Below are 26,112 nucleotides of genomic sequence, written 5' to 3'. Positions count from 1 at the left end.
ACATGAAAGAATTTTTTTGGAGGGGATCCTGCATTATAAATTCGTCCTTTTTTGCTGATATGCACTGAACAAAGTTGATCCAGGAAATTATGCATAAAAATATTCAGAAAATATCTAGCGTTTTCCATCTTATGATCCAAAAGCACTTTATGAAGGACTCAGTCCTGCAAACACTATCAAGTGTAGTGTTTATTGCCATGGTAGTCTCATAGAAGTCACATTTTGAGTGTTTGCAAGATCAGGTCCTAACTGATTAATATTACAAAGGCCTGTCTGCATGGGAAGGCTGCACAATTCGACCTTCCTTTTTTCTGGCAGATACTGCCAAGTATCCATACTCAAATTGTCTTATAGTGGTTTATCTTACCACTTACACTGAAATAATTAAACTGCTTTGAAATCAGCTTAACTCTATATTGGTCAGAATTATGTCCATTCAAGATCCATGCAGATGCATCACCGCTTTGCTTATAACTACACCAGTTCAGTTTGTCCTCCTGTGGCTGTCCTACACTGCATCAGTTCGCACCTGAAGTAACTCTCTGCACTCATTGTTCTGGGGCCATCAGGACCTGTGAAATAGCTTAGTGACATTAACACAATTTTACAGACGGAGAACTGAGGCATGGAAAAGTTAAGTGACTGCCTGAGAGTCTCATGCTTAGAACTCAGATCCCTGACCTCCAGTCTTGTGTACTAAAGATACTGCCTCAGTGACTCTTCTATAACGCTAAGCCTTTTCTCTGAAGTTCCAGCTAGAATAACTAGATTTCACGTTTTGTCTCCCCTCCACCTTGCTAGGTGAATTTGGAGAAGTGTGCAGTGGGCGCCTCAAGCTTCCTTCTAAAAAGGAAATTTCAGTGGCAATCAAAACCCTGAAAGTTGGCTACACCGAAAAGCAGAGAAGAGATTTCCTGGGGGAGGCGAGCATCATGGGGCAGTTTGACCATCCTAACATCATTCGTCTCGAGGGAGTTGTCACCAAAAGTAAGAGCATAGAGTATACACCATCTGTGGGGATGCTGAACAGTGTTTCAATAAACTAGCTTTTTAAAAGGCACATTCTGAGAACCCACCAGAATTGTTTTATGCAGTTGCCTTACTAGAATGTGTTCAAACTATTTCACTCCTCTAAAGTTCTAACAAGGGAAATGTGCACCTTTGCTTTTATGATTTACATTAAATTACCTCAGAAGTGGGAAACAAATACTCAGATGAGCAGGACTAGGTAAGCTTCCATTGAGGTAGCGCATGCTGGTGAAAGAAAGAGAGTGTTGTAGCTAAATTATAAACTGACAGATTATACTAACCAATTTAGCACTCCAGAGCTAATTGCTATAAAGCAGCCAACAGGCTCTTGCTGATAATCTCTTTGGAGTTATGGAGCCTGATTTCCTAAGGTCTTCTAATTGGATGCAAGCAATATGCATCATTTTTAATCTAAATCATTAGGCTATTATCATTAACATAGATTTAATGAACAGTCTCATGACATTTCTGAAGTCATTAATAGTAATAGTTTTAAGTACCAGATCCAAGATTTTTAAGAAACTTTGAGCGCCTCAAATTTTTGGTGCCCAACTTGAGCCCCATCTGATTTTCAGAGGGTAGGTGCTTAGTACTTTATGAAAAGGAGGCCCCTTTTCAAGATGCTTCAAGTTGGGCACTCCAAGTCAATAGTCATCTTTAAAGTCTTGACCCAGAGTTTTAAATCGGAACATTTATTTTACTAGTAATAATTTTATTGCTGCAGCTATTTCCTTTATTGCCAAACAGATGTAATTCCAAATCTGTGGCTAAAAATACATTTTCACTGATATTTATGATTTATTAAAATCATTTGTCAGATTGTGTTGATACAGACACCAGGCTGAGGTCCCACAAGTACTGCTTGAGTTAAACAAGACAAGTATGTGCTAAAGTGCTTTCCTGGATTGTGGCATTAGTCTTAAAACACTAACAAAAATAACCAACCTCAGACCATGCTGATGTTTGTGAAAGGGTACCCATGCTCCCACCCACAAGCTTGTCATGCAACCTGGAGATGTGGGGGGTGTGGGCTGTTAAGAAGCACTCTTCAGGCTTCAAAAAGATTTATAGGTAGCAGGTGGAGAACTTCTGAGAATATGAGCAGGCTGGATGCTGTTGCACATGCCCCCACTCTTTGCTGAGCTCCCTGCTAGCCCTACCGAGCTCTTCGATTGCTGCCTTCCCATGTCCTCTCCAGCTGACTTCATCCCCTTTCTGTTCTTCCTAGATGTTGCACATCTGTTTATGGTGAGGACACACGGGCTGAAATCCTGGCCCTTTTGAAGTCTATACCACAACTGCTATTGTTATGAGTGGGCCAGAGTTTCACCCATAATCCCTTCCTCTGGGAGGTGTCCGGTGGGGAGAGAGATAGAAAGGAGGAATGGCGCGATACAGCCACATTTGTTTTCCTGTTACTGACAGAACTAAAGGTCAGAAGGAACAGGCATAGAGACAGGCAGATAGGACTGGTTGCTCAGCAATCGGTGAGGAGGTGTGACTGCCTGCTGGCCAGCCCCCTAATCTCCCAGTGAGCACTGCCTTCCTGTTCCCCTCCTCCTCAGCTGTGCTATACTTTAGAGGCTTGGGGTGCTTTTCCCTGACCTCCCAGGGGAACACAGGCTCTGGTCCTGCCTTCCCTGCCCCATTCAAAATGGGTCTCCTTAGGTGGCTGCTGAAAATATTTAAAACACGCTTTAGACAAGTTCTTTCTCCCACCCGGAGGCCTTGAAACAAGAAATGAAGGAGAAAGTTAGAAAGGGCAAAGAAGGGACAGATAAAAATACCACGATTGGTTTGTTTTGGGGTTGTAAAAACTAAATACAGTTACCCCAGGTGAACTTTTTGAACTGCAAATCCAATGTAAGGTCCACCTTCATGGAAAAGTCCTGTAGGAGTTAAGAGGTATGAGACCACAAGGCACCTATAGGAATTACCCTTAAAAGCCTACAGAATTTAATAGAAAATTATATCCCCACTCTAGAATTCTGTGGATTAATTTGAAAATTGTACAGAAAGATTACCCTTCCCTATTTAATTCTGTAGGAGTCAATCAATAAAACAAACCCCTGGAAGGAGCAACGTTTTGACTCTTTCAGTGAGTAGCTTTGCTTGGAGCTGGGGTGAGGAACCTCTTCCAACTTAAATTGATATAATTGGTTGTATACTTATTTTAATAAATGTTTCCGCTGTTATTGAAATTGCTTGGGAGAAGTTTTCCAAAATGTGTAAAGGTAACTCCAGAAGTTCACAACTGATTGGGACAAAGGGCTTGTCTACACAAACACATAGTTGGTGACAAGCTGGGATGTAAATCTACCCCACACAAGCCTGCCATGCACCAAGGGTCTGTGTGGAGAATGCTGCAGCACACTCCAGGTGCCATTTCATCTACTCCTGTTTCAAAGCAGTGTAGATCAGAGCTTGCTATGCAACTCTTTGTGCATGGCAGGCTGGTGCAGGGTAGATTTGCGCTGCTTGCTGAGAACTAGGGCCTTGTACACTGGCAGCAGTGTCTAAGATACGTGTAAGCTACACACCTCAGTGAAAAGTAGGCCGCGTCCATACTGGTTTGGGGCTACATGTGGCAGTGAAAGGCTCTGCTGGGGGTGGCTGCAGAGAAAGTCTCCTGCAGTGGGTAGCTGCTGGAGCTTTTCCCCACTGCCTCCCAGTGCCAGAGCTTTTCTCTGCTGCTGAATCCTTTTCCTGAAGCAGGGAAAGGCTCCAGCAGTGGGAAGGCAGTGGGACACGATACTGCTAAAAAATAGCGGTATGAACAGGAAGGGTGCTACTTTGGTGTGAAGAGAGCCAGGAAGGGTACATACCCTAACCTTCTGGCATGTCTTTAATTTACTTGCCTGGGCAGTGCCTGACCATCAGCACTGCTATTTATACCCGTGCTAGGTGGGGCATGCAGTGTATATAGTCTAAATGCTGCCATAGGTGTAGACTTCTTGTTTGTTTACACAAGCCCACAGGCAATCAAATAAAAGCAGAGACATGGCATATCTAAAAATAAACAGTATAAAACTAGGTAAAGTCATGTAAAATATAGCTAATTTACACAGTTCAAATAGAAATGTCTTATCTGGGTCTGATCTGTCAAAACACGCTTTACTTCTTGAGATGACAAATAATTTATTCTTTGATTTAGAGCTCACAATCTAAGTCAGTCTGAAAAGGCTGCCAAATCTGCCTGTATAAATCCCATGTATCTCATGCTTATGTCTAACAAGTTACTTTATAAAGTCAGAGTTGCATTTAGAATTCCCTGAATTTCTTGAAATTCTGATGACGGTTTTCTGCACACAACTGAGCAGAGCAAATCCCTTACGTTCAGTGACACAAAATAATCCAGTGACACTTCTGAAATTTTTTTTTCTCTGCACACACAATTTTGTGCATCACTGACTGTGTGTGCTGCGGATACACTCTTTGAATAGCTAACTCTTGCTGTACTCCTATGCAACTGGGTTTCAGCAAGTTCTCTAATCAGTTATATTCTTGGTTTATTCCAATAGGCTATTAACTGTTTCAGTAGCAGGTGTTGAATATCAAAGGTCTGTGATATAGATGGTCATATTTAAGTACGAGAAGGCAAGATTTGAGTCTCCTATGTTTTTAAATCAGCAGAGACCTACGGAATAGAGCATATTCTTTACATATTTTGAATAGTGAGATTATAAATTGGGAAAATAATGGATTCTGTCCTTCTAGCTCTCCATGCATGGAGATCCCTTTTGTGTATTTTGGAAGCCTTACAAAATTCTGCACATCCATTCTGGTGGAGTGATTTTTTTTTTTGAATGGGCAAATAAAATATCTTTCTTTCATTAATAATCAATCAAGCTCGTGGAATGCACGCACACACACACACACACACACACACACACACACACACACAATTAGTACTATTTAATTATTCATCCAGAGCCCTTTATTTTTCCAATTTATATCACGCTATTCAAGATACTTAAAGAAGACACACTGTCCTCTAAGTTTCTGCCTTGGCACATATTTGCCTGGGCTGCTGCATTTGAATGACAGGTTTGCAACACTGTCTAATCATTTTTCATAGCAATTACGTAGCATTTAGCAGCGTCCCACGCACTCTTCAGGCAATGAATGGGAGTTGATAAACAGGCAGTGGAGGGTCCGTTTATGGAGAATTTACAGGATCATTCCCGGTATAGGTAACATGATAAATAGACAATGTGACCCTTTCTTCATTAACCAAAATCTTTTTCAGTAATGAATTGACTTTTCATATTCATCATAACCTTTGAAGCAACACCTAGTAATTTGCAATGACTACCATATCTAAAAAGACCACTTGGAAACTATCATGGGGCAATGTGCCTTACAATACACCGGAGATGTGCTGAGGTGCATTAGCTAAATAAGACCTCGATTCTTTGTTCCAGCACTGAATTATTCCCCTGTTTCATATTTGTTTCTGTTCAGAACTTTCCTTCTACACTGGTCTCAAGGGTGCCCTATAGGCAGTAGTCTTAATAGCCAGCACACATGTTCTCCTTAGTTTACTAATAATTTACGGCAATTTGTAGCCTGTTAGTATAATAAATTTCTGAAACACTGTTGACACAAGTTGTTATCGTATATAAATGGCTGCATTTTGATAAATGAATGCAGAATGTTCCTTTGAAAGTACGCAGCTTTACTTTGGAGCATATGTTTCTGATTACATATACATTTCCAACTGAATGTGGGTGAAAATCTGCACTCAATGCACTCAGCATATGGGAGGACAAATAAGAGAGGGAGATGTTATTTTAATAATTTGAAAGGTTTTCCTTCTTGCCTTAACTAATCTCAGACTTCTGACACATCATTAAATTGAATTTGTATGGTAACCAGGCATTTGAAGATGATACAATACTTCAGTTTCATAAGAGCATAAATTTATCCTATAAACTTTGTGGATAGCCCAGTTCTGATGCTACATTACATTTGAGTCTGAGAATTTGTAGAGATACTGTCAGTCTCCATAGATTATCAGTAACACTTTGCTATTAGTGTTACCAATAACAACTGTTTGCTTTTCGCATATGTGTTCTCTCTCTATCTTACTGTACCTTGCTTGACAACCTGATTGAAAACAATCAACAGAAGGTTGTTGGAGAGCCTAGATTCTTCTCTCTCTTCACCAGGCTGAAAGGCTGCAGAATAATTGGATACAAGGTCAAAGTTGTGGACACACAGATTTTGTCCATCCCAGTTATAGCAAGAGATACAGGAAGACAAACTATGTCTGTTGTGATGCACCATGGTCATATGATTGCCATGATGCATGTAATGTATTCCAGCCAGGGAACCTGGGCCAAAGAGGGGAATGAACGTACAAAGCTCCCGAATTACAACTCCCACAAAGCACTGTGATGGCTCAGGTGGACCCAGATTATTGTTTAACTGACCCAAAATGAAATATTTTGATTTGGTTCAACAAAGTGAAATATTTCAATTTGATATTCCCAACAAAAAAATGTAAAACAATTTCTGCAAAATCTAATTTTCCCTGTTGCAAATTTCAATGTTATGGAAATTGCATTTTTGGAGGGGAAAAAACAATTAAGTGGAATGTTTCCAACTAACTTTGGAAAAAACTTTAATTTTTACCATTTGTGCAGCTTTCGCTTTGTGATCCTCGTGTACTTAATTACGTTCGATAACACGTTGAGGGGTGGGGCGGGGCCATTGCTTACCCTTAGGGTTTGTCTACATGGTGAGGTAATGATCACTACAGGGGTATGATTTCTAAACAGCGCTAATGTGTTGCACATTCATTGGTTCGTGAGACCCTGCTGGTGCAACTTAAAGGTTAACTAGTGCACTTGAACTTGGTGTTCTTTCAACCAGCACAACATTAAACCATAGTACAGAACCTTTAAGGCGCACTAGCAGAATCTACGTGGACTTACTAATGCACAAAAGCAAGTGTGCTTTAGAAATCATACTCCGGTAGTGCACATTAGTCCCCCAGGTAAACAAGCCTTCAGAAGCTGCTCTGTGGTTGTGAATACTATGCAAGCTGTTGTCATGCTTTTAAACTCCCATGTCTTCTTGCACGACACATGAAATAACAATACATCTCCTCTAAATATCTACATTGCCCTCTTTCACCCATCTTCTCCTCCACGGCAAAAGGACAGATAAAGCAAACTTTGGAACGCATTATTAAATAATTAAATTCATAGGCTGATATGAGGAACGGATGGATGGCCTTGTGGTTGGGGCATTTGCCTGGGACATAGGAAACCCACCTTTGATTTCCTGCTCTGCCATGGCCTTCTAGTGTGACCTTAAACAAGTCACTTGGCCTTGCTGTGCCTCTGCCCCCTGTCTGTCTGGATATAATAGCACTGCTCTACCTCACATGGGTCCCAGAAAGAAGATGAGCACCACTGGGATCAAAACAACTGCCCATTGAAATGTCATGAAGATGACCTCCCGTACAATTGAGTCGGTCACAGGATACATAGACACAGATGATATTAAATTAACAGAACAGTGACTTTTGTCTAGAAACGTCACTATATTATCTTTTCTTATTCGTCTCTCTTTAATATGTGAAATTCCACATAAGTCCCCATTTTTGATGCAAAAAGAATGGTTTTACAAAGATCAAATTGTAGTACACACTGAATTTTCCCTGGGCAACTTTGAGGGATATTTAATGCCAGCTGTACTGTACATTGTATCCACTGGGGAAATAATCATTTTTTTATAAACTACTGAAAGTGTATCTTAGTAAGGCTTACAATTTGGGGTGCAGGGTATCAAATACGCTTGTATATAAACAGAGAAACATATGCAAAATTTAAAGACAATTTTAAAAGGGGAGCATATACATGACTCCATTTTGTGGGTTCAGCTACAGTACCAGAAGTTGTGGATGAGTCAGAGGTTAAGGGATGGGTGGAGAAAAAAAACAGGGTAGGGTCAGGAAAACTTCAGGAGGTGGGATTCATTTGTGTGGCACCCTCTTACCAGACAAGCCATGAAGAGCAGCAAGATAAGGCAGAAGGAGCCTGCCTGAAATAAGAGTTCTGGCCAGAAAAGCAAGGTCTCAGTGCTACGGAAGTTGTGCATCTGCAGATCTACATACATGCTTCTGAGAGGATTTTGGGGCAAGTTAGTGGGGTATCATCATCCGTGTTGCCAATTCTCAGGATTTTGTCCCAGGTCTTGTGAAATTTGGTGTTTTTTCTTAAAGCCTAAGATTCTGGAGTCAATTTATTAGATGAGAATCTCAGCTTTCATTTTTTTTAAAAAAAAGGTTCTACCCTTGTTTTGACAGAGAAAAGTTTGATAGTGTGACCTGAGTGTACCCTAATGGTTCAGAAACCAGAAGGCAAATAGAAAGAACCCATTTTTAAAAAATAATCTTATGATGTTTTGAGGCCTGACTCATGATTTTTGAATGCTTGGCATTAGTAAGTACTTCATCTTACTTGAGAGTGAATTGTTTTGTTTGTTTTTCATGTCAAGAAACTCAGTGTCTGCTCATAATGCTGGTTAGCTTAGGCCACAGTTGGGCAAGGTACTTATGCACATGCCTATCTTTGAGCACAAAATAGTCTCACTGAAGCTAATGGGAATACTCTCAGACTTTGAATTAACCATATGCTTAATTACCTTGCTAAATACACACCCTAGTGCTCTGTTTATGGTAATTGTTAGTTATCTCATGTGTCGTACTCCTTAGACTCAAACTGTATCTCCATGTGTAAAGGGTAACGATGTAAAGGATATCATTTAACGATGGTTTTGGCAGTAGAACAAGGGCTTTTTGAGCATATTGTAAATGGCTTATTTTAACGAGGTAGGAACGCGTTGTGCATAAAGTGCATTGCCTAGATAAATTGTGCGCCGGTGTGATACGCTTATTAATAATTAAAACTCTTGAATGTATTATAGTCTGATCCATGTATTGATTGCTGCATTGTTTGCTCTATAGAAGACACTCTAAGAAACAGGGGAAAGGGGGATTTTCCCCTAGGAGGCTTCGTGGGTTGCTAAGTGGATTAGTGGCTTTTTGGGTTCCCAGGTGATAATTCAGACCAGAGCTGACCAGAGAGCCTTCAAATGATGTGCTCTGGAAGAGGACATCAGCATGAGTGTGGGGTTGTTTCTTTGCAGAGTACCCTGCTGCGACATAAAGTCAACATATAGGTCCAGATTCTCAACTACATCCAAGCTCACTTCAATGCAGAGGGAGATTTATCAGAGAGCTGGTTGTGGCTCCCTGATCCTAAGCTGCCCAGCCCTGGCGCAAATTAGAGTTATAGGGGAGCAACTCTAATTTACATCAATGGCAGATGGGTCAAAGTGGAGCTCCACTGTGGCCTTCACACCCTGCCTTGCCCCACTTCATCCTGTTACACCTCGGGGAGGTCGGGGGAGTTGGTGCAGGAGTCTGTTCATTGTCAGAGAGTTTCCATGCACAGGGGGAATTTTCCATTGGCCTTCTCCTGTCACTTTATGACTTTGCTGATCAGAGAATCCACCCTATCGTAAATAGGGCAAAAGATATCATAGCCAGGGTGTTATCAGAGAGAATGTTAAAACACAGAATAGGGACACTGAATGGGAGCACCACTAATGTTCTGTTTTGTGTATGTTCCTTTACCACACTCACTACCATGTGAGCACCTAATATGGGCTCTGCATCACTGGGTGTGACTGTGGTGTAGTGATAATGCAAGGCAGAAATACCAATCCTTATTTATTTATACATGAACTGTTACAAATCAAGTGGGCCTAGACTGAGCCCTGGTACAAGTGGGTGCATTTCTGCTGGCTTCAATGGAGCTGCATTTACTGTTTACGAGTGCTGTATTTGTCTCATGAACCTCCTTTCTTTGTGTTTCTTCTTCGTTTCTTTTTAAAAGTAAAACAAACTGTATTTAGAGGAAAAAACATTTGGAAGCAAATGTCTTAAATACACAAACCATTTTTCATGTATTGTGAATTTTGTATTTCTCTTTAAATGCTTACTTGGTGCTTTTAATGTATTTTCAGGTAAACCGGTTATGATTGTTACTGAGTATATGGAGAATGGCTCTCTGGACAGCTTCCTCCGAGTAAGTACAAGGTTGATGGCACAATGTTGATCTTGTCCTGTCATCAATTTGTCTTTGCTATTGCTTTACTCTCAGTCACCATGAACTCTTGTCCCATGTTGTATCTTTCATTGTTTCTTTTATTTTGGGGTGTGTTGTTGTGTGCTCACAAAGGCATCTAGAAATCTGGTATTCTGTTTTGACCCTTTACAATCAGATTTGTTTGGGGATTTATGAAGAAAGCAGAAATGTTATTTAGTACATTCCAGCTTTGGGAAAAGAATGATTCACTAGCAATTACAACTGTAAATTGTTTTTATGAGGACTAAATTAATAGCTTTAATGCACTGATGCTTGCTGATATTGGTAGGTAGCCTATACATCATACCAAGCTCTATCCAAATAATGATAAACTGTTAAGCTGAGCCAAGAGTTTAAATGCAAGATGTTTAGAGAATAACCTCTCACCATGAGGTGTAGAAATTTTGTGTTGCCAAGCTCTGTTAGCACATCCTCTTTCCCCACTCCTGCAATGTTTTGCTTATTTTATTCTTCTTTTCTTTTAAAGCTGGTAATGGGCCTAACAAAACCTGAACGCTCCCCGTGTTACCAAGATTTACACAAGGCAAAACAACTAGTGTGCCAGAAGTAAACTCTCTCCTGGGGAGAAGCACCAGTTTTATTTTCATTTGTTAGGGTGACCTCAACTCTGGCTACAGAGCTTGCCTTGATTCTGTCATGGTTGAATGACACTATCCCTCAAATTCAGAACACTGAAATAGACATTGAACCCCAAAAGGAGATATATTATAAGCTCTTGTTTCTGTATATACTGTATATGTTACGGTGTCTGCTGAAGCATATGAAATGCATATAAATATTGTATATACTATCTATCTCAAATTGTATACCTTGAATAAAACTTTGGTCATTCAAGACTGCAAGACCAATGATTGCTCTGATATATACACACATGCTGATTCAAGTATTTGTTACATATAATTCAGTGATTTTAGTCTGCTGTGTTGTTCAGTGTTCCACACTATTCCCTGAAAACCTAATCCAAAACCTGTTTAAGTCGATGGCAGGATTCCCACTCAGCTTCAGTGGGCTTTAGCTAATGCCCTGAATGAAAAGCAAAGTTCTGTCAGAAATCATAATATGCACTCACGTGATTACAGATTGTGTAACAATCCAAATTGTGACAAAATTCCTCCTCTACCTTGGTGGGTCTTGCACTTATTGGCGGATTTGCTCACGTTGGAGCTTCACGGCAGCCCTCAGCTTGGCCATTTTCGTGAACCCACAGTCCAGGTCGACTCCTCCTGTGTCTGACCAGGAGTTGGGAGGTTTGGGGGGAACCCGGGCCCACCCTCTACTCCGGGTTCCAGCCCAGGGCCCTGTGGAATGCGGCTGTCTAGAGTGCCTCCTGGAACAGCTGTGCAACAGCTACAACTCCCTGGGCTACTTCCCCATGGCCTCCTCCCAACACCTTCTTTATCCTCACCATAGGACCTTCCTCCTGGTGTCTGATAATGCTTGTACTCCTCAGTCTTCCAACAGTCCACATTCTCACTTTCAGCTCCTAGTGCCTCTTGCTCCCAGCTCCTTACACGCACACCACAAACTGAAGTGAACTCCTTTTTAAACCCAGGTGCCCTGATTAGCCTGCCTTAATTGATTCTAGCAGCTTCTTGATTAGAACACCTGCAGCCAATCAGCCTGTCTGTCTTAATTGTCTCCAGAAGGTTCCTGATTGTTCTGGAACCTTCCCCGTTACCTTACCCAGGGAAAAGGGACCTACTTAATCTGTGGCTAATATATCTGCCTTCTATTACTCTCCTGCAGCCATCTGGCCCGACCCTGTCACATATCCCCCCCCCCCCCCCCCCCGCTCAACACTGTGGGATTGGGCAACTTGGGACATCAGGCAGTGTATTCATGACAAGCCATCTGCATTGCCATGGTGGCTTCCAGCCCGGTGTTGTATGGTGAATTGGAAAGATTGTAGGGACAGGAACCATCTGGTCACCCTTGCGTTCTTCTCTTTATTTCGCTGCATCCACTGGAGGGGTGCCTGGTCGGTCACAAGGGTAAACTGTCATCCCAGAAGGTAATAACATAGTGTTTCCATGGCCCATTTCACAGCTAGGCACTCTCTTTCAGCCACAGCATACTTCTGCTCTCTCTGGAGGAGTTTCCTGCTGAGGTAGAGGATTTGGTGTTCTTCATCTCCGACCATCTGCGATAGGACAGCTCCCAATCATCTGTTTGTAAAATGCATCTGTTTGCATCTGTTTGTAAAATGAATTCTTTGTTGAAGTCTGGGGCTATAAGCACAGGGTTACTGCAGAGGGCTGTCCGTAGATCCATGAATGCTTTTTCTGCGGCATCTGTCCACTTCTCCATGTCTGGACCCCGGGCTTTTATCAGGTCTGTCAGGGGACTCGCTCTGGTAGCAAAATGGGGAATAAATCATCGGTAGTACCCCACCACACCCAGGAATGCCCGGACTTGCTTTTTCCGATTTGGCCGGGGACAATTTTGGATAGCCTCTAGTTTGTTTAGTTGGAACTTGACCATGCCCCTTCCTACAATGTAGCCAAGATATTTAGCCTCGGCTAGCCCTATAGCACACTTGGCTGGGTTGGCTGTGAGGCCAGCCCGTCTTAGTGTGTCCAGAACCGTTTCCACCTTTCTTAAGTGGGTTTCCCAGTCAGGGGTGTAAATAATCACATCATCCAGGTATGCCGCTGTATAACTGGTATGGGGCTGTAGGAGCTTGTCCATAAGACGCTGGAAGGTGGCAGGTGCCCCATGCAGTCCAAAAGGAAGAACATTATATTGAAACAGACCCTCTGGTGTAGAGAGTGCCATCTTTTCTTTCGCATCTTTGGCAAGGGGAATCTGCCAGTATCCCTTTGTTAAATCAAGGGTGGTCAAAAATCGGGCATTGCCCAGGCAGTCAACTAACTCATCGATATGGGGTATGGGATATGCATCAAATTTGGATATCTCATTCAGCTGGCGAAAGTCATTACAAAACCTAGTGGTGCCATCAGGTTTGGGCACCAACACAATCGGGCTTGACCACTGACTGTGGGACTCTTCGATGACTCCCAGCTCCAACATCCTTTTTACCTCTGCCTTGATCTCCTCCCTTTTTGTCGGTGGGACCCGATAGGGCCTTAAAGTTACCTTTGCCCCAAGGTCTGTGATAATGTGGTGATATGCTTTGGTGGTCCGACCTGGTTTGATTGAAATCACATCCTGGTATTGGTTGATCATCTCAGTTACCACCTCCTTCTGGTTTGGTGTCAGATCAGTGGATACCCTGATCTGCTCCTGCATGTTATTTCCCTGGAGCGGGGTCTCTTGGGCCACTACACACGCCTCTCGTTGGTGCCAAGGCTTTAAGAGGTTAATGTGATAAATTTGTCCTTGTTTCCGGTGTCCTGGCTGACACACCTTGTAGGTTACTTCCCCCACGGGTTCAACCACCTCATAGGGCCCCTGCCATTGGGCCAAAAGCTTGCTTGCTGCCATGCGTACCACCACCATCACCCGATCCCCTGGTTGGAATTGTCAGACTTTTTCCTGGCAATTGTAATGGGTTCGCTGGGCCTCCTGCGCCTTTTCCAAATGTTCCCGTACAATAGCGGTGACCCAGGCTATCCATTCTCACATCTGCAACACATGGTCAATTATATTTCTCCCCTCATTGGGTTCCTCTTCCCAGATTTCTTTAGCAATATATAGTATGCCATGGGGGTGGCGTCCGTATAATAATTCAAAGCGGGAAAACCCAGTTGAGGCCTGAGGTACTCCCAGATTGCAACCATAAGGTAGGGTAGTAGGGTGTCCCAATCCTTCCCGTCTCGACTTACCACTTTCCTTATCGTTGCCTTGAGGGTTCGGTTAAACCTTTCTACCAGCCCATCGGTCTGCGGATGATAGACTGAAGTTCTCAGGGTATGTATATGGAGCAGCATACAGAGGTCCTTCATTAGCTTCGACATAAATGGGGTACCTTGGTCTGTTAATATCTCCTTTGGTAGACCCACTTGGGCAAAGATCCCCACCAACTCTTTAGCTATCGTTTTATAGGCCGTGTTCCACAGGGGGATGGCTTCTGGGTAGCGAGTAGCATAATCCAGAACGACAAGTATATATTGGTGGCCCCGGGCTGTCTTCTCCACGGGTCCCACTAGATCCATGGCTCTTTGCTCAAAGGGGACCTCTATGATGAGAAGGGGTACTAAAGGTGCCCTCAAGTGGGGATGGGGACTGTGCAGCTGACACTCTGGGCAGGACGCACAGTACCTCCGCACTTCTTCATGTACTCCGGGCCAGAAGAATCGTCGCAGGACCCATGCCAGGGTCTTCTCTACCCCCAAATGCCCCCCAAAGAGATGACTATGGGCCAGACTTAATACAGCATTCTGGTGTTTTTGAGATACTAGGATCTGCTGTACCTTCTGCCCCTGTACTGATGCAACCCGGTATAAGAGATTCTTCTTCATTATGAAGTAGGGTCCTGGTCCCTGGGTTTTCCCTTCCACGGGGAGCCCATCTATTTCGGTCACCCCCTTCCTAATGTTGTCGTACCTTGGGTCTTCAGCCTGGTCCCATCCAAAATTTCCTGTCCCGGGGCTAATCTGCCCGAGATCTAGGGGGCCAGTCTCTGTTACCTCTACTGTTTCAGAGGCGTTAGGGTGTGGGTCAGACTCGGGTGCTTCTCCCTCCTGGGTGGCCTCCTTTTCAGCTGCTCAGGTCCGCCTACCTACGAGAGCGACCCTCTGACTTTGGGCCAGTATTCGGGTTCCCAAGGCCTTAGCTGCCCTTCTTTCCCTTTTCATCTTTCTACGCTGTCTGGGAGTGGAGAACAAATCTGGGGATATTTCAGAGAAGGTTGGGGGTTGACAGTCTACTGTGGATGCCTCACTACTTTCAGGGCTTCCCCCTTTCTCCAATTCCCCTACCAGGAGTAAGTCTCCAAACCCTGGGAAGTCCCTCCCTATGAGCACTGGGTATGGGAGTTTAGGGACTACACCTGCTGCTACCTCAGTAGCCCACAGCAGCTGACTACACTTCATGGGCTTCCCTGAGACAAGCGTGATAGAACTCCCCAAATCAACCAGTGCTGTGGTCTCTACCCCATTTAGCTTCACTGGTCTAGTGTACATATGTGGGGTTAGTGAGATCCCCACAAGGTGAATTAGGGAGCATGGGTCTGCCCAGTTCCCCAGGTTGCACTGCATAGGCTCCTCGGCATTGGGACACTGTGCAGCTATGTGTCCCCACTCCCCGCAGGAGTAACATCTGTATGGAGCCCTAGGCATTCCCCAGTCTCTTGGTTTGGGTAGTCTAACATCACGATCCTCTTCCCCCTCGGTGCTCCGACTCTTTGTGGCTTCTGGTGGGTCTTCAGCCCCTCTCTTTTTCCATCGGGCTCTCCTGGTGGCCCAGTCACCCGAGCTCTAGGGCTTGGTGCTGCTAGGTTAACCCGGGGTGCTTCTTCCTTAACTGGTTGGGTCAGCTCCCTCGCCGTCCTTCGCCTTTCTACCAGCGCGACAATCTCATCATAGGTGGAGGGTTCGTTGTGGCTTACCCAGGTGCGAAGGTCTGGTGGTAGTCCTCTCATGTACCGGTCGATGACCAGAACCTCTAGTATCTCCTCCGGACTTCGGGACTCAGTTCGTAAGCACTTTCGTGCAAGATGGATGAGGTCATATAATTGGGACCGCGGGGTTTTGTTTTCCTGGTACCTCCACTCATGATATCGCTGGGCCCGCACTGCGGTCGTTACCCCAGATCTGGCCAGGATCTCTGCTTTCAGCTGCGGGTAGTCTGCCGGAGCCTCTTCAGGCAAATCATAGTAGGCCTTCTGGGCCTCCCCACACAGGAATGGAGCAAGGATTGGGGCCAAGCCTCCCGCAGGGCTGTCCTCTCAAAGGCCAGGAGGTATGCCTCTACATCATCCTCCAGCGTCATTTTCTGCAGCCAGTTGCTGGCCCGCATGATCTGCGTCCCATCATGGCCGTGGTTCAGCTCTGTAAGGGCCTTTACCTGGTTTACCAGTTCCCGCAACATAGCCTGGTCCATCAGTAGGTGATTAGTCTCTTGCTGCAGCCGCACTGCCTCCTGTTGGGTGGCTGACTGGACACGAGTAGCCTCCTGCTGGGCAGCCGTGGCTTGTATCAGTGCCCGCACTACCTCCTTCATTATGGTGAAAAAAAATAAAAATTGACCTTCTTCCCTTTTTTTTTTTCTTCTTCCAAACACCCTCCTCCTTCCGCCGCGCTGTGGACACCAGATCCCACTTCCGACACCAGTTGTGACAAAGTTCCTGCTTTACCTTGGTGGGTCTTGCACTTATTGGCGGATTTGCTCGCCTTGGAACTTCACGGCAGCCCTCAGCTTGGCCATTTTTCTGAACCCACAGTCCAGGTTGACTCCTCCTGTGTCTGACCAGGAGTTGGGAGGTTTGGGGGGAACCCGGGCCCACCCTCTACTCCGGGTTCCAGCCCAGGGCCCTGTGGAATGCGGCTGTCTAGAGTGCCTCCCACTGGAACAGCTGTGCGACAGCTACAACTCCCTGGGCTACTTCCCCATGGCCTCCTCCCAACACCTTCTTTATCCTCACCATAGGACCTTTCTCCTGGTGTCTGATAATGCTTGTATTCCTCAGTCCTCCAACAGTCCGCGTTCTCACTCTCAGCTCCTAGTGCCTCTTGCTCCCAGCTCCTCACACGCACACCACAAACTGAAGTGAGCTCCTTTTTAAAACCCAGGTGCCCTGATTAGCCTGCCTTAATTGATTCTAGCAGCTTCTTGATTAGAACACGTGCAGCCAATCAGCCTGTCTGTCTTAATTGTCTCCAGAAGGTTCCTGATTATTCTGGAAACTTCCCTGTTACCTTAGCCAGGAAAAAGGGACCTGCTTAACCTGTGGCTAATATATCTGCCTTCTATTACTCTCCTGCAGCCAGGTGGCCCAACCTTGTCACAATACCCATAAAGTGGCAATGTTAAAGATGCAAAGGAAAGACGGTGGTGGTGCTGCACCTATGTACACAGCTAAATTAGCTGTGTGGTCAACTCCTTAATCCCTTGAATCACTCTGAACTGTCTCGGACCAGTTTTGAAACATTTCAGGAAAGCACAGGGATCCTCCTGTACCTGTATTCCCCATCAAAATATCCATTTAGCCTAATATTTTCAAAAAAAATATTATCCAGCCAGTTCTAGTGCCATACATTAGTATCCATTTTCTCTCTTTTTTCAAATGCAGACTTTGTAATGGTGACCGCTTTATGTACATTATAATATCATACCACTTCCCTCATGTTCCTTTGCACTGCACATCAAATTTAAACTTCTTGTCTTTGCTTTCGGGGCCCTGCATCACACAATCCCAGCTACATCTTCAGCCTGATCTCTCCCTGCATTCTTATCCATGCTGTCTGCTCAACCAGCAACACTTGTCTTCATAACTTGTGTCTCTTTTTTTCAAAAGCATCTATCAGTGTCTTCCTCCATGCTGCCCCTTTATGCCAAACACAGTTTAGCAAGATTCCACTCTCATCTCATTCCAGTCCCTCCTAAAAACTCTGCCCCTACAAAAAATGCTTTTCCTGCAAAACTTAAATTAAACAAAAAGCTTGAATCACTTATACAAATTCCAGCCTATAGAGAGTACCTGTACAATCTTATTTCTAATAATACTTGTCCTTGTTCCCATCCCTGAGGTATGTTATATGCTCGTTTGCCTGCATGGTCCATTATTGATAATGCGAACTCTTCAGAGCAGAGACCTATTTTGTGTTCTCTGTGCAACGGCTAGCAATCTATAGGTCACTATAAAATGAGAAATAATGTAGACTGCCTACTGTTTAAACCCTGACTGGCCAAATACACCATGTCCTACCTTATTTACAGAATGCAGTTTAACCGATTCATTGGTATACTGTATTTCAGATATAATGTATTGATTTTATTTGCTAATTTATTGATTGAAATTTGTATTTTTAACTTATCAAGTCATCAAAGTTAAGGCAAGTTTCATGCAAATGCATCCTTTCCAACCATGATCTCACTCTGAAAGTGAATGCCAACGGGCTTTTCAAACACTTGACTGCCACTTCAGTGCCAGCTCTGCCATATGTTCAGCTAATGTTTAGACAGCCAATATTGTCCCTTAAGAAAAATGGTCAAAAATAAAACTTATGCCCCTGTCTTTCAATCGGGTTCATGTGGTCTTGCCCATGTGCGAGTGAAGAGTCCCATTTATATAGTAAGCCTCCGCATGGGGCACAGGAGGCCCCACGCACTGATGTGACTGCAGGAGTGGGGGTTTAATGTATTTGAAAGCTGATCACTGAATACATTTTATTTTTGGTCATATGTAGATTCACATAGCAAGATGGAAGCAATATTGTAACTAGCAAAACACATGAGCAAGAGCTTGGAGGCTGAAAACCTTTGCCTGTTGGTAGCCAAATTATGAATGCATGCATATATTGGTTTTCAGCCTAAGAACAGTGGCATAGTGATTTTGATTCTGAGGCTGAGGACAATTTTGGAGAACAAGTTTAAATTTGGATGGCATTTAGCAATTTCTGAGTCAGATAAGCATTTGCAATTTTTAAAATTGCTTCTCTATCCATATAACTTATACGATTGCACCATCTGAGGCAGGGATTTTCCTAACAGATGGATCAGTGCGAATTCTGTGTTTAACTCCCATCGGCTGCCTTGAAAATCCTAGCTCAGTGAATGCATACAGTTTAGATTTATCTGACATTTGCACCTATCTTATATTTGGGAAATTGAAATTCAGGTGGGAGTAAAAGCAGGAACAGCAAAATTTTATCTGAAATTAAAGCCTGTCCCTTGTTTGCCTCCAGTTGATTAAGAGATTACTCTCCTTTAGTCACAGCATTTTCATGGATGCTTTTTATCTTGGGTCTCTGTCTTGCAAGTCCTCCACATGCAGAACTCCCAGCAACTTCAATGGAAAATCTGTGCATGGCGAACTTGTACAATCAGTCTCTTAATCATGCATTCTGTATGTTTTGCAGAAACATGATGCTCAGTTCACAGTCATCCAGCTAGTGGGCATGCTTCGAGGGATAGCATCTGGTATGAAGTACTTGTCAGATATGGGTTATGTCCATCGTGACCTAGCTGCACGTAACATCCTCATCAATAGTAATCTGGTGTGCAAAGTCTCGGATTTTGGCCTCTCGCGTGTATTGGAGGATGACCCAGAAGCTGCTTATACAACCAGGGTGAGTTCATATGTTTATGCCTTTCTTAATTATAGCTATAAAACTGGGGTGCTGGAAGTGCAGCCTGAGGCCACATATGACCTCAAGACTCCTAAACCGGGGCACATGGACCATCCTGTCCTGTGGAGCATAGGAAAATCTGATCAATAGCTGGTTAAACTTGCTGGAGAGCTCACTGCAGCCAATTCCTACACATTTGTCAAGGAAGATACAAGTATAAAATTATGGCTCTGCATTTATAGTTGGTGGAAAATCATTCTGTGGATACATTCACTTACGGGGGCAAGTAGAGTACATATACTGCACACACCCCTCGCATGGGTATAAACAGCAGTGTGAACAGCAAAGCACTGTTTAGGTGAGTAAAGACATGCCGGAACCTTAGGGTACGTATCTTATATGGCTCTCTCCTCACCCAAGCAGTGCCTCCCCCATTTACGCTGTTATTTTTAGTAGTGTGGTGGCCTGGTGCCTCTCCACTGCTGGAGCCTTTCCCCACCACAGCAATGAAAGGCTCTGGCAAAGGGGAGGCAGCAGGGAATGGAACAGCAGATTGCCCTTTAATGCAGATGATTGTATAGCAAACATATATGTTATTTTTACCTTAACAGAGTTAGGTCATCAAAGAAACAATACGTTTATTAAATGCTAGAAAATGAGACTTCAGCGGGACAGCTTAGAAGGCAGTTAACTGGACATGAATGACTTTCTTCTGTTCACACTTATATTAGTTAACAACAGAAGTAACTCTATTGAAATCAATTAAGCTACAACAGTATGTGAAAGCATAGTAAGAGGAGACTCAAACGCAAAGCTTTCCATCTGTGGTTTGCCACTGAAAAACTGTTAGAGACAAACTGGTAGTTCATTACTAGAACTGGTCAAAATTTTGCAGAAATGTAGAAGTTTATCTGTTTGCATTGTACAGGGTCTGGAAAGGACCTACTTTTCTTCCCTCTCCCTTCCCACAAGAATTTTCAATTTTGAAAAGCCAAAAAATGTTCAGGTGGGTGGGTGGGGGGGGGAATCAATTTAATGTAAAACAAGAGAATAGGGAAGAAAGAAAAAAACAAGGCTGGGAGGGAGGGAGAGTGTGACCAAAAACGAATGGAAAGAAGAAACAAGAAAAAAAGGAACATCCAAAACATTAAAACATAATTTTAAGAAATACTATACAAATATTTTCCAAAATGTTCATTTTTTAAAACGCTAATTTTTGGACCAGCTCTATTCATGACCATCTGATGGTCCTGGGGGTAGGGAGGGTTTATGTGAAATCAAGCACATTTAGCCACTGAGGTGGGGCTTGTGTGAATCAAGTCCCTCAGTGGTGACTATTCTAAGTGATCACTTCCAAGTATGGTTGTTGCACTGCAGGATTCCTCCCCTTCCCTGCATAATTTGTATTGTCCGCCAGCTGGAGTGAGAGAACCTTCACCTGGCCTTAGCAAGGTGGGTGAAAAGGAACAGGAAGGGAAAAGGGATTCTCTCAAGAGCAGGAGAAGGGAACTTTTCCCCAACCCTCTACTCCCAGCTTAGGTATGACCAGATATGGGAGCCCACCAGAGCCAGGAGACCCCAAGGAGTGGAGTGCCTCTTGTCTGCCTTCTTGATTGCACTCTGCCTGAAGAGGCACAGAGATGAGACTCTCTGCTCCTCCTTCTTTTGTTTTGGTAAAGATGGAGTGGAGCATGCCAAAGAATTCATGCCATGGACCCAGGGCTGAGGAAAGCCTGGGCCTTTTCCATTTTCCATGCTCAAGCCTTAAAGGGGCAGCGCAATAATTTTCCTTTGACCATTTTTTCATTATTTTGGAGCCTGCTGCTACTGCCTGAGGCAAACGACATTATGGCCACTTTAAGACCTAAGAAACTTGTGACTCCCTGGTATGCTGGAACAAAAAGGTGCCTGGGGAGAAATAGCTGTGCATCAGACAGTATAGCAAAAGGCTTAAAAAGGAAGTGGAGTTCATTGAAGATGAAGCGTGTGTGCTGAAGTGTGAGAGTTGCAGGTTTCCCTGGGTCGGAAATACAGAGAAGAGATTTATGTGATACTGGAATTTCTGGCCAATGCAGGAATCTGATGTTCCAATGGTAGTGCTGAAGTCTTCTTTTCTGCCTACCCTCCATCTCCTTTCTATGTCTCTCTGCTTATTTACATTTAGATAAAGAAATCAGATGTGAAGAAACCATTTTGCAAAGCGTGCTCATGTGTGTTCAATAAACCCCATCTGCCATTTATGGCACACACACAAACTACTGCAGGAAGTTACCAACATGATTAGAATCTCCTAATACAATCTAGACCACATCTAATTTCATTCACAGGATAAATGGGAGACTGTATAGACATCCTTTGAAATGGCATCAGAAAGCATGCTCCAGAGGTGGGGAAGTCACTTTGTTCACCATTAAGACATCACTGTTTAGCTCTGAGATTGTTTAGATCCTCATTTGATTTCCCTGCTACGATAATCCAGAGTGCCTGTGCTGCTACTTTAAATTCGTATGGGTGAAAGGGGGGCAGCTGGATTGGTGGTTGTCACAAAAGTTTGGTGATAAGATAAAGGAGTTTCAAAGCTCTGGGCTGCCAGTACAAATCCAGTCCAGGTCAGTAAGGACCACACGTTACCATTGTGTGATGACCGTTCTAGGTGAAATTAGTTGGTGGTTGCCCACTGGAAGGTGCAAGTGCCATTTGTTACAAAAGCCACCATTTACTTTTGTCTCTAGCAGGCATTCTTGGTGGCTGTCTCAGCAGAGAGGGCAGTGATTGAACAGGCATGTGTATAAAAGCTATCTTCACACATCTACAAAGTGTGGGTAACACTTTCAAAAGTGTCTAGATTCCATTTCAAAAAAGTGATCTAGGCACTTAAGTCTCACTTGGTCGCTTTTGAAAATTTTACCCTGAGTCCTTCTCAGTTCTGTTTCAGGCTCATTAGCAAAGAGAAGGAAAGTTTGCACTGCTGATGCCTTGTTATTTAGCTAAACAGAAGACTGTTTCCTAGACTGTTAATCCCAAGAGATTTCACAGCCACTAAATTCATATGAAGGAAAAAAAGGGACCAACTTTTAAAATAATGGAATAGTCCCATAGAGTTTAACGCATTTACCAGCTAAAGTACTAGTTACTCAGAAGCTTTCTGAAATTGACTAAAGAAATCAAAGCTGTAACGGTATTTCCAAATGTTCACTTTCAGATAGTGAAATAAGATATCTTAAGTGGCTTTGTTGTTTGATAATCCAGGCCCCAGTCCTGCAAAGAGAACTCATCCAGGCAGAGCCCCTGTGCATGTACAGACCCTCTGTGCAGAGCCCCAGTCACTTGGCATACACTTGTGCCATTCTTTGCTCAGGAGCAGGGCCTTGGTATCTACATTTCCATTAGGAATATAATTCTACAGTCTTTATAAATAAGTAATCAGTAATACTCATGCTGTTCTGCAAGTCCTCTGACGCCCAATGTAAAGATCACACTTGCATAAGGGCCATAGTTGTGCTTCTCAGATACGTAATATTTATGTACTGTAAACTAGTGACTACTTTAGACCACATTTAGGCACACCACCAGTGTGCCTGACATTTAATTGAAGAACGCAGTCCAATTAACTCTTAGTCGCTCTCTCTTCAGTCATAGTTCTAAATCCTGCCCTGTGTTGTGTGGGTGCCTTGGAGGGTGAGACCATAGGAAGCCCCTCTTGCTCTATCCCACCTCCCCTAAGCATTTACATAGTTACAGGGTAGGATTGTCACCTACCACTCAAGAGGACACTACCTCATGGGTTATGTCCATTAATGCACAAGGGGAATCACATTCTGTTGGTTAAGGGAATTGGTCAGGCCTCCAGCAGCCACCGTGAGCCATCCTGTCCTGTACCAGCCAGATGGCTCTTGGACTTACCTCATGCCCAATACAACACTGATTCTCCTGTCATGTGACCCTACAGAATATGGGTCTGGATTTTGCCCTTTAATTTTTGCTGCCAAATTCTTCTAACCCGTTTGTTAAAATCTGTTTCTCTTGATTCCTTTCTTCCCAGGCACTTGGTCAAGTATCCATGACTTTCACTTTCTAACTGATTATAAATCAAAATATGAGATTGGGATACGTAGGCCTGGAAGCAGCTGCTGTGTGTTGGAGTAGCAGACGCACTCGAAATAAATTGAAGTCTTTGTTTAGTTTCAGCAGATTTATGCTTCACAGTTCAGATACAGTAAGAATCACAACTCTCTTCGACAGCAAGCAAAACCTTCAATTACTACCGACACTTTTGCTCCAGCACACAACAGCAGCTCTCAGACCTAGATAGCCCTGGCTACTGATTTGCTACAACCAAGGTCTGTAGCTGCTGTTTCTGCAACTATCACCTACTCCCTCCTTGCATTTGGGTGAAAGTTCTCTTTTCCCTTTGTTTGAAAGTATCCCACATTTTTACCTTTTTGTGAGGCACTTACACAGGTGATGAAATGAGAGGTGACTGACATTGTTTTGCTTATATCTACTGTACTTAGCGTAGACTTTCCCAGGATTTTTTCTGGGAAAGTGACTCAAGTGGATTATATGAGAGAGTGGAAGAGCCATAGTTTGGGACACGTTCTGGAGGGTGTTATATTTTGTACATTGGTCTTAATTCGTATATCTTGTCAGTCAATGAATGTTTGCACAGTCTCCCTGAACTTCAAGTGGGTGTATTTTAAAAAAAAAAAATCTAAGAAATAAATTTAGTGTAGCAGTTGAAAGTCACTGTAGTGGGCTAGGCAGAGGAGAAAAATAGAGAGAATAAATAACATAAAATAATATACATTTTTAGGTAATCAGCTCCAAGTGTGTTACAAAGACATTTTCTTACACTATGCAGTGTGCCGTAGCGCTGTAACATTATATATTCAATTCACTAGCTATAGTAGCATTCAGCCATTTGAATTAGCTGAGCTTGTGTTTTTCATTTTTTCTTCATATGATCATATAAAGCATATTAATAAGCCTGTGGCTTTGTTTGAGGCTAGGGCCATGATTAGGAACGGGTGCAGAGCTTCTGCATTATGTTACTACGAGTGGATCTGGTGGGTTACCCTCAGTATTTTTATATTTTTAATTTCCACCAGTATGATAATGTCAAACTCACACTGACATAGCAGGAAGCTAAGAGCCCCTGGTCTTAAAATGTTGCCAGATTCTAAAGTAATGACATACTCCCGCACACATGTAACTGTCACGTGACTCAGACACTGTCTGACATGACATTATTCTACATGCCTGGACAGGTCCCCACAACAGCCCTTTGTTTTCTCTTGGTTACTTTGTTTTATGCTGTGCTGGCCAAATCAATGCTCCGCTGTCGGTGCTTAAGCTGGGGTGCACCAATTTCACAATCCTGGGGTTCAGCTTCATATCTTTCTTTAAAAAATAAAGAAAGAGGAGGATTCAGGGGCAAAAAGAGTCTAGCTTGCTATTTTTTCCCTAGTTACATTTAAAAAGAGACTGTGCTGAAAGTGTACATAATGGTTTCTTGTCTTCAGAAAATAAGTGGAAAAAAGGACACAAATAGGTAACAGTACACATGCATGTACATACTTATACACTTGATTACACCTTTTTTTTTTTTTGGCATGCACTGGTGGGTCTCTGTGGGCATGACATTCACATGCAGATTTCTGTTGGCGTAACTATAGGTCCTCATTCTGAAATTTGGTTCTATGGATTCCGGTTTGCCCACTTGCTTTTAATTTTAAAGAACGGTAGCCCAGCAATATTAGCCAGGGTTTTGCCTGCGTTTATGGAAGGGGCTTTGAGATGTAAGAAGCCCCATCTTTGGCAAATGCCCATTTATGTTTCATAGCCTAATAGAAAATGTTTGATTTAGTCTATTGTGTGATTAACCATAAGTTATATGACGTCTTTGCTATGGGTAAGTCATAAAAATGAACCAGATGTGTTCTGTTGGTGTTCATGTAAACTCCAGCTCAGACAAGCATTTCTTACAGAGAAAGAAGATGGAGAAAAAAAGATTCTCCTACTTGAGCAATCACTAAATGCTCTCTTTCAGTTTATTGGCTTTTAAAACTAGAGTAGCTTGTATAGTTTTTTCAAAAAATGGATGAGTGCATAAAAATTCGAAGTACAGTTTTGCTACAATTAATGGGACTGTTTTATTTGTTATTTAAAATATGTGGAAATATGTGAAAATGTTGCACCAGTTTTAAGAAAAAATCCTTAGTTTTTGGTGCTGAAATTATAGTCTGATAAGCAGGACCCATGCAATGTCAGTGGATACTTGTAGCTAAAATAGCTAAAACACCTTGCTAAAAGCTTTGGTTTCACTCACATTTATGAAAGCCTTCTTCCGTCTCTCAGTAGAAGTATTTCCCAGGAACATTGCGTAAACTTGTATTTGATTTTCAATTCTGGTTGCTTGGGTTCTATAATCTGATTTTTAGAAAATTCTAGTCACATATGAGAGATTCTGTTTGATTTTAAAGTATTACTTTTGAAAAAAAAATTAAATGTTTTCTGTGGAATTTAGATCTAAAATGGCTCAGTTTTCTCAAAATGTGGAACTTTAAATGTTTTAAAACTAGCTTTCCAGTTTTATTTTCTACTGTTTTCCTTTTTTTTAATACATTAATTAAATTTTAGACTCTTCCTCTTTTGCATGAATTCGTAGTTCTGCGGTGAAAGCTGACAAATGTGCTGTTGCTTTTGAC

General features: G+C 43.0%; 1 protein-coding gene across 4 annotated transcripts in view; it reads left to right on the top strand.

Moving 5' to 3' along the window:
• Positions 1–26,112, top strand: part of LOC141999275 (ephrin type-A receptor 3) — a 303,677-nt gene that overhangs the window by 250,430 nt on the left and 27,135 nt on the right. For 3 of the 4 annotated variants that reach the window (XM_074972523.1, XM_074972515.1, XM_074972533.1), the window contains exons 11-13: positions 802–987; positions 10,072–10,133; positions 19,196–19,405. In XM_074972523.1, coding sequence (XP_074828624.1) covers positions 802–987; positions 10,072–10,133; positions 19,196–19,405 — 458 coding nt within the window. The remainder of the gene's footprint in view (positions 1–801; positions 988–10,071; positions 10,134–19,195; positions 19,406–26,112) is intronic. The other variant, XM_074972542.1, reaches the window with a different exon arrangement.

The sequence above is a fragment of the Natator depressus genome, chromosome 1, assembly GCF_965152275.1.
Source record: "Natator depressus isolate rNatDep1 chromosome 1, rNatDep2.hap1, whole genome shotgun sequence".
NCBI lineage: Eukaryota > Metazoa > Chordata > Testudines > Cheloniidae > Natator > Natator depressus.
The sequence above is the reverse complement of the archived record's forward strand: the minus strand, read 5'-3'. Positions and strand labels throughout refer to the sequence as shown.